General features: G+C 51.4%; 1 protein-coding gene across 1 annotated transcript in view; it reads right to left on the bottom strand.

The window, feature by feature from the left end:
- ALDH1A3 (aldehyde dehydrogenase 1 family member A3) overlaps nt 1-12,205 on the bottom strand; it is a 36,286-nt gene extending 24,081 nt beyond the window's left edge. The window contains exons 1-3 of the mRNA XM_032252864.1: nt 11,904-12,205; nt 6,395-6,499; nt 4,347-4,487 (exon numbers count right to left, since the gene is read on the bottom strand). Coding sequence (XP_032108755.1) covers nt 4,347-4,487; nt 6,395-6,499; nt 11,904-12,002 — 345 coding nt within the window. The 5' untranslated portion in view covers nt 12,003-12,205. The remainder of the gene's footprint in view (nt 1-4,346; nt 4,488-6,394; nt 6,500-11,903) is intronic.
- Between the last annotated feature and the right edge of the window lie 537 nt (nt 12,206-12,742).

The following is a 12,742-nucleotide window of genomic DNA, read 5'->3' as shown; positions in this document are numbered from 1 at the left end:
AGTGTGCAGCCACTCAATGGCAGGGATTCTTTTCTATTTCCAGCCTGGGTGGAAGAGAACCCCTTTGTCCCTCAGACAAGCGGCCCCAGTTGAGCCCAGCGCTGAGACCGCCAGTCATCCGCCTCTGCAGGAAGTGGCCGCCCTGACGCATAGCCCAGGGCTGGATTCTTGCGGAAGAGTCAGTGGAGTGAGATGATGACTGAGAAAGAAGAAGGCCCTCCTCGGGTCCAGGGCTTTAACCCCGGTGCGCTCCCCGATGCCTCGCCACTGAGTCCATGACTCTGTTCCCACTTCAACGTGCAGGCACAGACACTCATGGCCCAGGGACTGGGCCAAGGCCACCCAGTGAGGCAGCAGCTGAATTCGGGGCATGTCCTTCCAGCCGGCACAGAGACCGGCCCTCAGAGGCTGCTCCCGGCCACGTGGGTCTGGAAAGGCTGCAGGGCGGCAGCTCCAGTGCTGCGGCTCCCCCAGCTCCCCAGTGCTCCAGGAATGAGCCAGGACCCCTCTAAATGCAGCCAACCACATCTGATGAACCTAGTTAAGTAAGTGGGCCTTGGGTAAGGCCCTGAATCTCTCCCTGCCTCAGTTTCCTCATCTGTAAAAGAATAATAACGGTGCTTACCTCACAGGGCAGCACCAACTGCACTGCCCGCCCGTGCTGAGTGTGAGAATGCTGTTCAGCTGGGAACCCTGACGACTACGCTGATTATCATCACTTTCCCTTCAGGCCCCCGTCAAGGGCTTGGTGACCCTCACCTGGGGACCCAGCCAGGGCACTGAGTTGCTGAAGACCACAGGACTGCTCTAGGTCGGGGCGTGCATTCGCCCCCGGCAGCTGCTGCTCAGGGACTGAGTCAGGCCAGTGTGACATCAAGTATATTCTGTTGGTTCCTATAGATTTGCACTCAAGCGTGAACTTTCATTTTGCCAGAGGAAACCTAGCAACTGCAAATAGTGCCAAAAGGCCTCTAGGCTTGGCCTAGTCCAGACAGTAACTGAATATCCGTCGGTGGAACCAAGAGCTTCTTCTTTGCTCTTTTCTGGGATGGAACAAGAGAGAGGACTTCAACATCAGCCCTGAGTGTACGTGCGAGACGGGGAGCCAATGTTCTGCCTCCAGTCCTGGATTACCACCTCTGGCTGGGTGACCTCGGACAGGTTAATTAACCTCTCTGGGCCTCAGTTTCTCCCCTCTGAAACTGAGACAATAAATCCCACAGGCCAAGTGCCTACAACAAGCCGGGTACATGCTGAGCATTCAATAAACATTGCTATTTTTTTATTACTAACTTCAGCAAGTTTGCTTACTGGAGTGACAACATGAATTTACCAGATTGGTGTTATGGAATTTCTCCAAGCAAAATCCAGGTCATGATAGGTTTAGATGGGAAATTATTTTTTAAAAAAATTCTGCAGGTGAGTGAGTACAAGCACTAGCGACAGATTGAAACAGTCACCCTTTAAACAACTTGTTCTTGTGGCTCAATCATGAGTAAACCACAGCCACTCCTAAGTTAATTTCCTTTAATATTTTAAGAGAAAAGTGTGCCTTCTGAGAAATTAACACATCATAACCCTCAGACACTAAAGAGTGACCGGAAAGAGCCAGGAAAACTGCACGGCAGGGCTTACAATGAGAGGACCCAGAAATGGCATTTGGGGTGTAAAGGAGGGTGGATAGGGAGGGCTTCCATGTGGGAGCTCCCAAAATGAGCACCCAAAGAGCCAGACTTGGGGCCTGGGGGCCCCAGCAAAGGAAAGCCACCCAGGAGCCGTTGGATCCCCCACATCTGTTTCCAGACACTGAGCACAGAAATAAACACCCAGCCTTGTCAAACCACTGAGCCGGCGAGAGAACACGCTCCGTGAACACGCACGGAAACCATATCAAGGTGGAGAGCAAGGGGCGCTCTCCTGTGATGTGGTCGGAGTTTTAAAAACCATGTTTGCCAGTAACTCTCTTATCCCTTTCATGTTGTGGCAAAGAGCTGGATCTTATTTCTTGTGGGCAGTGAGGTCCCAATGGCAGAAGTGATTTGCTGGGTTTGCATTCTGAGCTCCTCCAAAACTGTCTGCTATCAAAACACAGTCGTGCCAGGACAATGGGGCGGGCCCAAGATGAAGGTGGCTTTGCAGCCGCCGTTCCCAAGATGATACTGACACTTAAGGACAGGGTTCGGGGGGTGGGGGGTGCCCAGGGCACATCCTCTCTAGCCTGCTATTAGTCCACACGGACATTGCCGACCGATGAGCTCATGCTGGGTGAAAACAGAAATGTTTTTGAAAAAGCCAGTTTGGCAGCTTGAGGGTTGAAGCTGGCTTACTTTGCAGGAAGAAACCAGAGGCTCCTCAGAGAGAAGCACTTACCCTGGGAGGGAGCTACCCTCACCCGGGAAACATGCGGGCTGGTGGGGCTGACTGGGAAGGAAGGAAGGAGAGCTCAAGCTTCCGTGTTGATGCACTCTTAGGAAAATGCACCCAAGAGTCAGGCCTGGGAGTCCCTCCACCCTAAGAGGCACATTCAAGAGCACAGCAGTTTCCATGTCCTGGCTGACACCTTCCTTTAAACAGTGGCTGCCCTACTGCTGGTTCCCGACATCAGAAAAACCATTTTTCCAAATCAAAGGCCAAAAAGGAGATTTCCTTCCCTACAACGGGCCTGAAGGTTTGGAACAAGTTTTAAAAACAAGAGGCTGAGACATGAGAGGACAAAATGCACAGGATGCAGAGGACCTCACCGCCCAACGTGGCCCCAAGATGTCCTCCAGTCACCCCTCAAGACCAGAGGAAGTTCTGAGGATCCTGCTAAAAACTGCACTTACTGATTAATGCCTTCGCAGCCCAACCTCACGGGATACGCTGCATCAATGTCCCCACCTAAGGTATCTAGAAATTACTGGTCAGCAATGCATGTAGCTGAGGTTAAAAAATGGGTCTTCAGCCAGGCGTGGTGGCTCATACCTGTAATCCCAGCACTTTGGGAGGCTGAGGTGGGCAGATCACCTGAGGTCGGGAGTTCAAGACCAGCCTGACCAACATGGAGAAACTCCATCTCTACTAAAAATACAAAATTAGTCAGGCATGGTGGTGCATGCCTGTAATCCCAGCTACAAGGGAGGCTGAGGCAGGAGAATCGCTTGAACCCAGAATGTAGAGGTTGCGGTGACCTGAGATCGCCCCACTGCACCCCAGGCTGGACAGCAAGAGTGACAATCGGACTCAAAAAAAATAAATAAAATAAAAGAAGAAGAAAATGGGTCTTCATATGGCCTTACTATGATCACTGCTATTATTAATAATAGATATCACCTACTAGTGCTTACTGCACTCCAGGACTCTGCCTAGAATCTCAGATAGGCCATTCTTACACCACTGAGATATCATTATTGGGGACATTTTACATGAAGAAATAAATCTCAGAGAGGTTTCACAACTTGTCCCAAGTCACACAGCTAGCAAGTGGCAGAGTGGGGATTTGAACCTAGGTGTTTTCCACTCTGAGGTTTCCTATGACCAGGCTATTCTGACCTCATCACCATTCCACATACGCTTGCTACTGGCCAGTTCAGGGGTGATTGAGGAATGATTTGAGGTCACATGGGGGCAATTTTTTCTATGTTAACTGCTGGCATTTATTTTAGTAAGTATTAGAAAAATAAAATTAGCACATCAAACCTGTGATTTAATGAATATTGTCACATTCCAGCACTTTGAGGGGCCAAGGCGGGAGGATCACCTGAGGCCAGGAGTTCAAGACCTGGCCAAGATGACGAAACCCTGCCTCTACTACAAACATAAAAATTATCTAGGCATGGTGGTGGGCAGCTGTAGACCCAGCTACTCAGGAGGCTGAGGTAAGAGAATTGTTTTAACCCGGGAGCAGAGGCTGCAGTGAGCTGAGTTGGCACCACCGCACTCCAGCCTGGGCGACAGAGGGAGACTCTGTCTCAGATAAATAGATACATAAATAAATGAGAGTTAATATAAAAAAGAAAAAAGTTAAGTACACAAACACACAATGGTACCAGGATATAGCCCAGCTCACCGTCACCATCTGTGAGTGTCGCAAGTCTGAGACTACTGATACAGCTGAGCTTCCTATAGGCAGCGCTTGGTCAAGAAGCTGAGCTGCAGAGGACAAAACGTCTGATTTCGAAAATGAAGGGATTCAGCCAGAGGCATAAGCGCCTGCCTGTATTGCTAGAGAGCTGTATCTCAAAGGGTGGAACGGACCCGTGACCACACAAAACCGGGACCCTGATCTTCTCCGCATGCCCCATGGGAGACAACACCCTCCCTGAGGACGGCTCATCCCACACTGGTCCCTGTGTGCAAGTACTCACCGCCAGGGTGGCGCGGTCCCTCTCCACCAGGTCGGCCAGCTGGTGCAGCAGCCGCCCGCGACTCAGGGCGTCCAGCCGGCGCCACGGCGAGCCCCTCTGGAAGGCGGCCTGTGCGGCCTCCACAGCCTTGTCCACATCGGGCTGAGCGGCCAAAATGACAAAGAAAGGGTGTCATCTTTTGATGTGGCTGCAGTGTGGGACAGCGGCTGTCAGTTACAGAGAACAGCAGAATCGTGCCGCTGGCAGACCGGCCGCAAACAGCATCAACCTTTTGAATCACCTGAGTGGCCCGGAGCGTTCAAGGGATTTTTTTTCCTTCTTTACATCTTACAATGTCTACAGTGGCCAAGTATCAATACTTGTTTCTGATTATAAAAAGCATTATAAAATATTTCAGAAAGTCACCGACCTTGAGTATTTCTCTCAGGAACCCAAGTACAAAAAGACTTCCCACCGGCTAGCTCAGTGTGAACACACGCCAGCTGCTGTTCGCAAATCAGGTGGGATGCGTCTGCCTGGCATTTAATTCCAGCTGGGAACTGGTGGTCAAGAGTGAGAACGGAGGAATTCGTTCCTCTCCAGATTGCAGAACTGACCCTGTGAAATAGTTCCCAGACAGGGAGGAGCAGAGAGTACCGTGGAGGCCTTTTTTCTCCCTTCAGCCTCTCCCACCCCATGGGAGCAGAACTGGATCTTCTGTGCACTGATAGAATAATCACGACAGAACCTCCTTTCTAAAAGGAAAGAAGTGAGGGCTATCTAGAGTAGTGTCATTCTTTCTTTTCTCGCGAACATGGGTCACATCCATCTCGAAGGCCCCTTCATGCCTCTCTCTGTCTAGGAAGGTACAGCAAGGAGTCGATGCCGGACCCCAGGCAGGAGCGACTCTACCGAGACTCTGTGTCCAGAGCTGGCTTGGGGGTGAGCAGAAGCTTGGCAGGGGAGATGTGGGACACTGAATTCCTTGTCCCAGGCTCTGGGGTGGAGGCCAGGATCTCTCCAGCTGCAGAGGATGGGTTGGCTTATAGCTCAGAACAGTCACTCAGAACAGTTGAGAAACCAAGGCCAGGGCGACGGTCTCGTCCTCCTCCCAGCACCTGTGCGGGCCACTTGGGAGTCTCCTAGTGGAAACCCCATTCCATGTCACGGCTTCCCCCTGATGCCCTCACATTTTTCTGTGAGCTGTGCTGCTTTCTTTATTAGCAAGCCTAGCTGTCATGTACAGGCGGGGCGGCTGTGAATTGCTCGCCTGTCACAAAGCTCATGGGCAGGATAAAACCCAAGCCTACCCTGCACACGCTTCACTCCATCTGCATCCAACATCATCAGTTGGTTGACTAAGAACATCAGTCCACTGCTGTAGCGGCTGAGGAAACTGTTACATCTCCCTGCCCTCAGTGGAAGGGCTCTACCTCTGCACCAACCTTCAAAATATATTTGATGGCCTTGCAATGTCTAAAGGACACATTCAGAAGTCCCTTACCTTCTGTTTTACAATATAGACCTTGCACTTGCAAATAGGGTTATAAAGGTTACTGCTTTCCACGCTCATGGAAACTTCTAGGAAAGAAGAAATCTGGTGGTTACATTATTAACTATCCCCCCATCACTTGGGGAGAAACTATTTTTTTCCTTCCAGCCTACTTTTTCCTCAAGTGTCTCCTGTCAGAATGCTGCATTTGGTGAAACACACCAGCCGGAAATGCTTTCTGGAAAGATTCTTTAATTTGAACCTCCCGGTTCAAATAATTGATTAAAAAAAGAAAACTCAAAAACCTTTCCTTTAGCCATATGATGAGGATAGCTGAAGTCATCCTCATAGATGGAGAAACATCTATCACAGGAAAATGACGCTCTGCAGAGGATTCTCGGTAATTGATCCATTCTGTGCCACGTGTGGGAGGAGCACACGCCAATTCGTGCAGCTAGCCCAGGCCCTGCCCCTAGCATGGGCCAGTCCTGTCTTCTAGCTAAGCCAAACGGCTTCCTTATCCTTTGGTCATCTGAAATTGAATTACTTAGAGCAACATTTTCTTTTAAGTACTTACCTTATCTCCTTCTTCCACTTCACATATTTTCTCCAGAGTTGAAGGGTTATATGTGGCAAACTTTTTTCCACTCTTGGATTCGTGCCATTCATTGTTGATAAATATCTAACCAGGAAAGGAAGTGTAACGAATTAGATTTAAATCAAAATCATATAATTTCAACATGCTGAGGACCTTAGGTAACGTCTTATTCATTCTGTCCACCTTCTTCCCCGCTGCTTCCCTCTCCCCGTCGACGTTTTATAGACAGAGTCCCAGGATCACATGACCAATAGATCAACCCGGACAAACTCAGAATCCAAGTTGGTCAAATAAAACTAAAGTCATTTAGAGATTTTTTTCTAAATTATTATGATTATTTTCAACAATGACATGGATTCACAGAGGAATGACTATGTTAAATGGTTAAGCAGAGGCTATGAATTGAATCTTATAACCTCACAGACTTTGGAGGAAGAGTCAGTAGGTTTACATATAGAAAAGTCCCAGGCCGGGCGCGGTGGCTCACGCCTGTAATCCCAGCACTTTGGGAGGCCGAGGCAGGTGGATCACGAGGTCAAGAGATCGAGACCATCCTGGTCAACACGGTGAAACCCCGCCTCTACTAAAAATACAAAAAAATTAGCTGGGCATAGTGGTGCGTGCCTGTAATCCCAGCTAGTCAGGAGGCTGAGGCAGGAGAATTGCCTGAACCCAGGAGGCGGAGGTTGCGGTGAGCTGAGATCGTGCCATTGCACTCCAGCCTGGGTAACAAGAGCGAAACTCCGTCTCAAAAAAAAAAAAAAAGAAAAAGAAAAGAAAAGTCCCGAGCAGTCCGCCTGCCCTGGAGGGTAACGACGAACTGAGCGCTCCCTTTCTCCCTTCAGCTGCAACACCCAGCACACTGATTGCCACGGAGCTCGCTTTGAGGAGGATCTCACCATCAGCCTTCAGTTTTCACCAATGCACATCAGGATGCCCCTCCCCAGCATTCCCCTTAAAATGTGTATTTTCACGTTGGTCTTCATTAGAAAAAAAACCAATGTTGAAATACAAAGTTAAATATCTGTGTTAGAAACTTTCCAGGTTACATTAAGGGATGTCTCAAGTAACTGTTTAACCCACAGAAATCACTTTTCTGGGAACCTCAATGATCCAGAGTGCAGCTGAGAAAAGAAATTTTTTAACAAAAGACATTATGAGCAGACTAAGAAGAACATACCAAGTGGACGCACTAAAACATGTACTATTTACTATTAGTTTACACTAAGTTCTAATTGTCTTAATAACGTCAATTAAAAGAGAGGGCTTTTGGAAAAGAACTAGGAACAGAGGTGACAGACAACATACAAAGCACATTCCGACAGCACAGAAGTCCCCCACTGCCCAGTAAGAAGACACACAAACTCCTACGACACCAACTTGGAATGGCTTCCTCCTCATCACAGCCTATCACAGCGTCAGAAAAACCCCCACGGCAGAAAAGGCTATCATGCAAGTCTATCAAATAAAATGCCGTGAATAATTTCCGAGCACAGAATTAGTTCATCAGGTTCCATTTTTATATCTACCTGCATACAGGGCACAGAGCTTTACTTTGCTTCTCTTTGACTTCTTTAAAGGAACAGTTGCATCCCTCAAGGGCTAATTTCAATTACTGTGAAATGGATTCATGTGGAGCATTTGACTCCCCAGTGACAACAGGTGAGAGAGGGCAGCCATCTCCTAAGCACGCGAATTGGTGGCGTTCTGTGTATTGAGCTTCCTGTATGAACGCCGCAGCTTGAGCTTAAGACCTGGGTGATGATGGGTTGATCCGTATAGCAAACCACCATGGCACATGTTTACCTAGGTAACAAACCTGCATATCCTGCACATGTTTCCCAGAACTTAAAAAACGTTGATAAAAAGTAAAACAACAACACAAACACCTCCGAAGCTCAGGGGTGGGGAAGCCTGGTCTGAGTCTGTTGGGGACCAAGCACATGCAGCAGACTCTGGCTGGGCAGGTGAGCAGAGCCCAGCTGCCCCCCAGGTTGGAATTCAGAACTGAGAGCATCCGTCACCAGTGGGACGTGTCTGTCTGGCTTCTGGAAGCTTAATGTCCCAAGCGTGAGGCCAGGTCCCCAGGGAAGCACACCAGGAAAAGGCCAGGCTACAATTACAGGTTTATTCTTTCAGCTGAAACTAAATCCAAGAGTTCACTTTCGCCATCCAGCAAGTCATCACTCGGTAACAGCGAGAAATTAATAACTGGGAAGGAGTTAAGTTAGTGCGGGGAGGAAAGTGCAGCCAGGAAGAGAGGCCCATTTGTAGAAAGATGAAATTTCATGGGTTAGATAATAGAGACTGTCAGTGAAAATTGCTGATTCTAGATCCTTCCTGGTATCAATTCCAAAGAGGAGGGAAAATGAGAAGGTGGCAGAAGAGAATATAAATAAGCGGGCTGGAAACAGATTGTGATGATCGGGTGTCTGCTATACTTCATCTCCGAGCACGCTCCTCCAAAAAAAAGAAAAAAAATAGTTTGCCCATGACACTGATCTGTAACAAGCAACCTTAAAAAAATTCAGACTGTTTGGCTTTAACCATATTTTCCCATCACAATGTTTTTGATTTTGTAAAATCTTTTTCTTTATACTACACTACGCTAGTAAGTAATCTTGTAAGTAGTTTCTACTGTTGATTTTTCTCTCCACTAAAACAAAAATTTAAGTAAAGGGTCAGTAAATATGGCCTACCGATGACGCTGGCTATATTGTTTTGAACTCCAAATCAGGGTAAAGGGTCTAGAAGGAACTGTTGTCTTTGATTTGTGAATTAGCATACAGCAAACCTATGGAGGGATAACATTAAGCTACATTGAGCTGTAGACACCGTTCACATATTACAAAAGGAACAGAATAGCATGGCATCAGGACTGAGCTGTAAGGTGTCTCAGGCAGAGGTGGAAATGGCAGTCGTACAAGTAGATGCTATTGGTGCCGATTTCCAGTAACTTCCATTGGCCAACAGGCCACTCAACTAAACTCAAAAAGAAAATGTTTTCAGAAAAGGAGATTTGGGGGAATTTTATTTTTCATAAGAGAGACAATAAAAACTGGTGTTTTAAAACCAGAAAACTTTACAGAGAATCTCTGCTACTGGAAGAAATTGTATAAAGAAAGAGGACCCCTAAATTAGAAGGGGCTTCTATCTTCTGAGATCTGTGTGGGGACCTTGGAGGGGCTCTTGACTATCCAGAACCACACAGCATGACCCTAGAGAATCCAATGTTAACATGTGAGGACAAATGAAGGGGCTTTGACAAAGTCATCCTCCTGAAAGCGGGACCAACCTGGGAAATGGCACCACAGAGGATGGGGCTCAGATAGACTGACTCTGGTGTGTGCCCCATTATCAAGAAGCACCACGAGTCAATTTTGGAAAACAGCAGACCATTGCTGGCTCCCATGCTCCACTGTCTGCTTGCCCGCCAGACCACCCACCTGCCGGGGCCACTCGCCCACCCTAGGCCTCGGACCTGCACGTTCTGCCGCTCCTTCCCTCGGCAGGCGATCTCGGCAGCCTCACTCTCAGCAGCCTCTCCAGTCCAGGCCCTGTGCCAGGGCACTGGCTACCCACCCTCAGCCAGGCAAGCTGCCTGGGTCCACAACTGCTATGAGGAGGTCTCTGCAGAAGATGGACCAGGAGCCAGGACAGAGCAGGCAGCAGCACTGTCCCCCACCGGTGAGGAGGGAGCAGCCAGTGTCAGGCAGTTGGGGCCATCAGCCCCGGGGAGAACCCTCAAGATCCCAGTGCTCCCGGCCCATCTACCACCTTCCCTTGGCCTCAGTCCTGCACGGCTTCCCTTCAACTGGCAGAGGCTGTGCACCCACCAGGACGACAGGCAGTCATGGCTCTGTGCATCATCTGAGATCTCCCTAAAGGCTACGTTTACACTTTAAAAGTGTTCTAAAAATTGTAAAGAAAGAGGTAAACTTTTGTATGTTGTCAGATTGCTGATAGGACTTAAAAACATCAACAGTAAAAGGACCATAATACATTTACTTTCTGGTTTCTATATATAGTATTTTGAAATCCTGTACAACCAAAAGAAAACAAACAACCTCCCCACTTCGCCGCCAGTAGCAAGAGCCAAGCACCTAGGGTTAGGGTACAAAATTAAGGTACCACTTTCACTGTTCCCAGAATTTGTGTTGGAATTTTCACTCTGAAGCTGATATTACAAAGAAAACTACATTGAGAAGCAGTTCCAGCGTTCACAGCGACCTGTCTTTGTTGATTACAGAGCCTTCTGAAAACAGTTAATTTAAATGTCATGTGATCAGAGGCTCAGCCGACATTGGGAATTAAGAGCCAAGAGACCCAAATGTGAAGGCCACACATAGTGCCCTGCAACTTTCTCCGCTTGATTAAAACTCTTTGAGAAAGATCATTGCTACTTCTGAAAGTAAAACGAATGAGGAAATTCTCAAAGTGCGGTGTCAGCTGGAGCTGGGGGTTATGGATAAAAGCAAAAATCAAGAGAAGCCAAAGTTGGGGAAAGTGAAGGCCATGGCTCTCGGCCTGGCCCTTGCCTCTAAAGTGCCCCAGCGCCGGCCCCCAGGCAGCAGCGCACCCCGGACAGCCTGGGGGCGTCCTCCATCTGGTCGCGCTTCCGGACCCGGGTCTCCTGGCCCTCCTCAGCCCCAGCTCAGAGGCCTCGGAGGCCTCACCATCTTCCCTTCTTCCTTTCTGTCCCTGGTAGGTTAATCTCACCACTCTGCCACTGCTCTAGCCTCCTAGCCCACAGCGCAAGGAGGCAGAGAACCGTGCGCTTCTGCCGCGCGACCGAGCCTGGGCGCTTGGCCTTTCTACCCACGTCTTCCCAAGGACCAGACCTGCGACCTTCCAGAACGCGCTCCTTGCCTGTAAACACCAGGCCCTCTGGGCTCCCGGGCGGTTTCATCAGTAGGTGAGCACCTTCCTACTCCCCTGTAGTTCTGCTGGTGAGCTGGGTAGAAGCTAAGCACAGAAGGTGCCCATTCTTCTCGCTTTGCTCAGAGGACCTGTTTCCCCAGTCTTCTAACTGCAACTCCGCGATGTGGCTCCCAGACTCGCTCTTGGAGTTCTCGAGCACCTCTGACCCTCTCAAAGCCAGACTCGTCCTCCCTGGAAACCATCCCAGGGATTTTTGCAGGAGCAACACCCGCGCTCCGAGTCAACCTGACGCTCACCCCCGCTCGCGATCAAAGCGGGCAGTGCAGGGAAACGTCGGGGCCGCGCGGAGATGCCTGCAGCCTGGCACCTAGACGGCCTTGGTCTCCCGGCTTCGAGGCTCACAGCGCAGAGCCCCATAGCCTGCGATCCCGCCCAAGATGCCCCGCGAAGGGTGCGGTTTCTAGAGGTCCGAGCCCGGGCAGGGAAGCTCAGGTCTCGGAAGCGCCCGGTGGACTCCCGGCCTGCTGGCCCTTGGCCCCGGCGCCCCAAAGCTGGCTGCGCAGCGCGGAGGCTGGTGGCCGTCGGGTGGGAGGGGCGCCCACCTCACCTTGGTGAACTTGACCTCCAGGTTGCGGATGGGGCGCGGCAGGGCTGGAGGCTTCCTGTCCGGCTGCCCGTTTTCCACAGCCCCGTTAGTGGTGGCCATGGCTCCTCCGCGCTCCCTGGCCCGAGGCGCCCGAGTCTGTGGCGCACTGGCTCGGCCCGGCACTGCGAAGCCTGCTCCCGGGCTGACAGCTCCTCGCCGCTTTATGCAGCGCCCCACGCCTCCCCCCCGAGGGGGCCGTCTAATTGGCTGCAGGACCGGAGGAAGGGAGGGCGGGCGGCGGGAGGGAGGGGAGGGGGCCGGCCCGCCTCACCCCACCCCGCCCGCCGCCCCTGCGGGAGCCTGAGTGCCGGCCGCGCTGCCCGCGTGCTGCGGACCGCCCCAGCGACCGCGCCGTGCGCTCTCTAGCCCTGGAGGCTGCCCTTGGACTAGCTCCCCGAAGCGCCGCCGGGCCCCGGAAGTCGCGGGGCTGAGACACCCGACCCCGCAGGGAGCTGAGCCGCAGGGGCCGCAGCGCCCCGCTGCCTCCCGGAAGTCGGGCGGGCTCTTCCCGCGGCACCTGCAGCCCCCTCCCAGCCGCCGCACCGCGCGCTGGCCCAACTTCGGCCCGCGCGCCGCCCTCCGGAATGCGCGCTCTCTGCTGGGCCCTGCGTCGCGCCCGGGTCGGGGCTCCTGGCGGGGCTGCCCCGCGTCGCTGCGCACGTGCCCCGGTCTTGGGTCCAGCTGCCTGATCCCCGCTCGCAGGACAGAACGCCCGCTGCGCCCCACCCTGCCCGAGCGGGCGCCGCCGGCGGGCGCACCCGGGCCCAGCTGGCCTGGAATTTCCCCGCGGCCCTGGGGCT

The sequence above is a fragment of the Sapajus apella genome, unplaced genomic scaffold (genome assembly GCF_009761245.1).
Source record: "Sapajus apella isolate SASKATOON/1434 unplaced genomic scaffold, GSC_monkey_1.0 scaffold80, whole genome shotgun sequence".
In the NCBI taxonomy this organism is placed as follows: Eukaryota; Metazoa; Chordata; class Mammalia; order Primates; family Cebidae; genus Sapajus; species Sapajus apella.
Note: the sequence above shows the minus strand (reverse complement) of the source record. Positions and strands in the feature narration are given on the sequence as shown.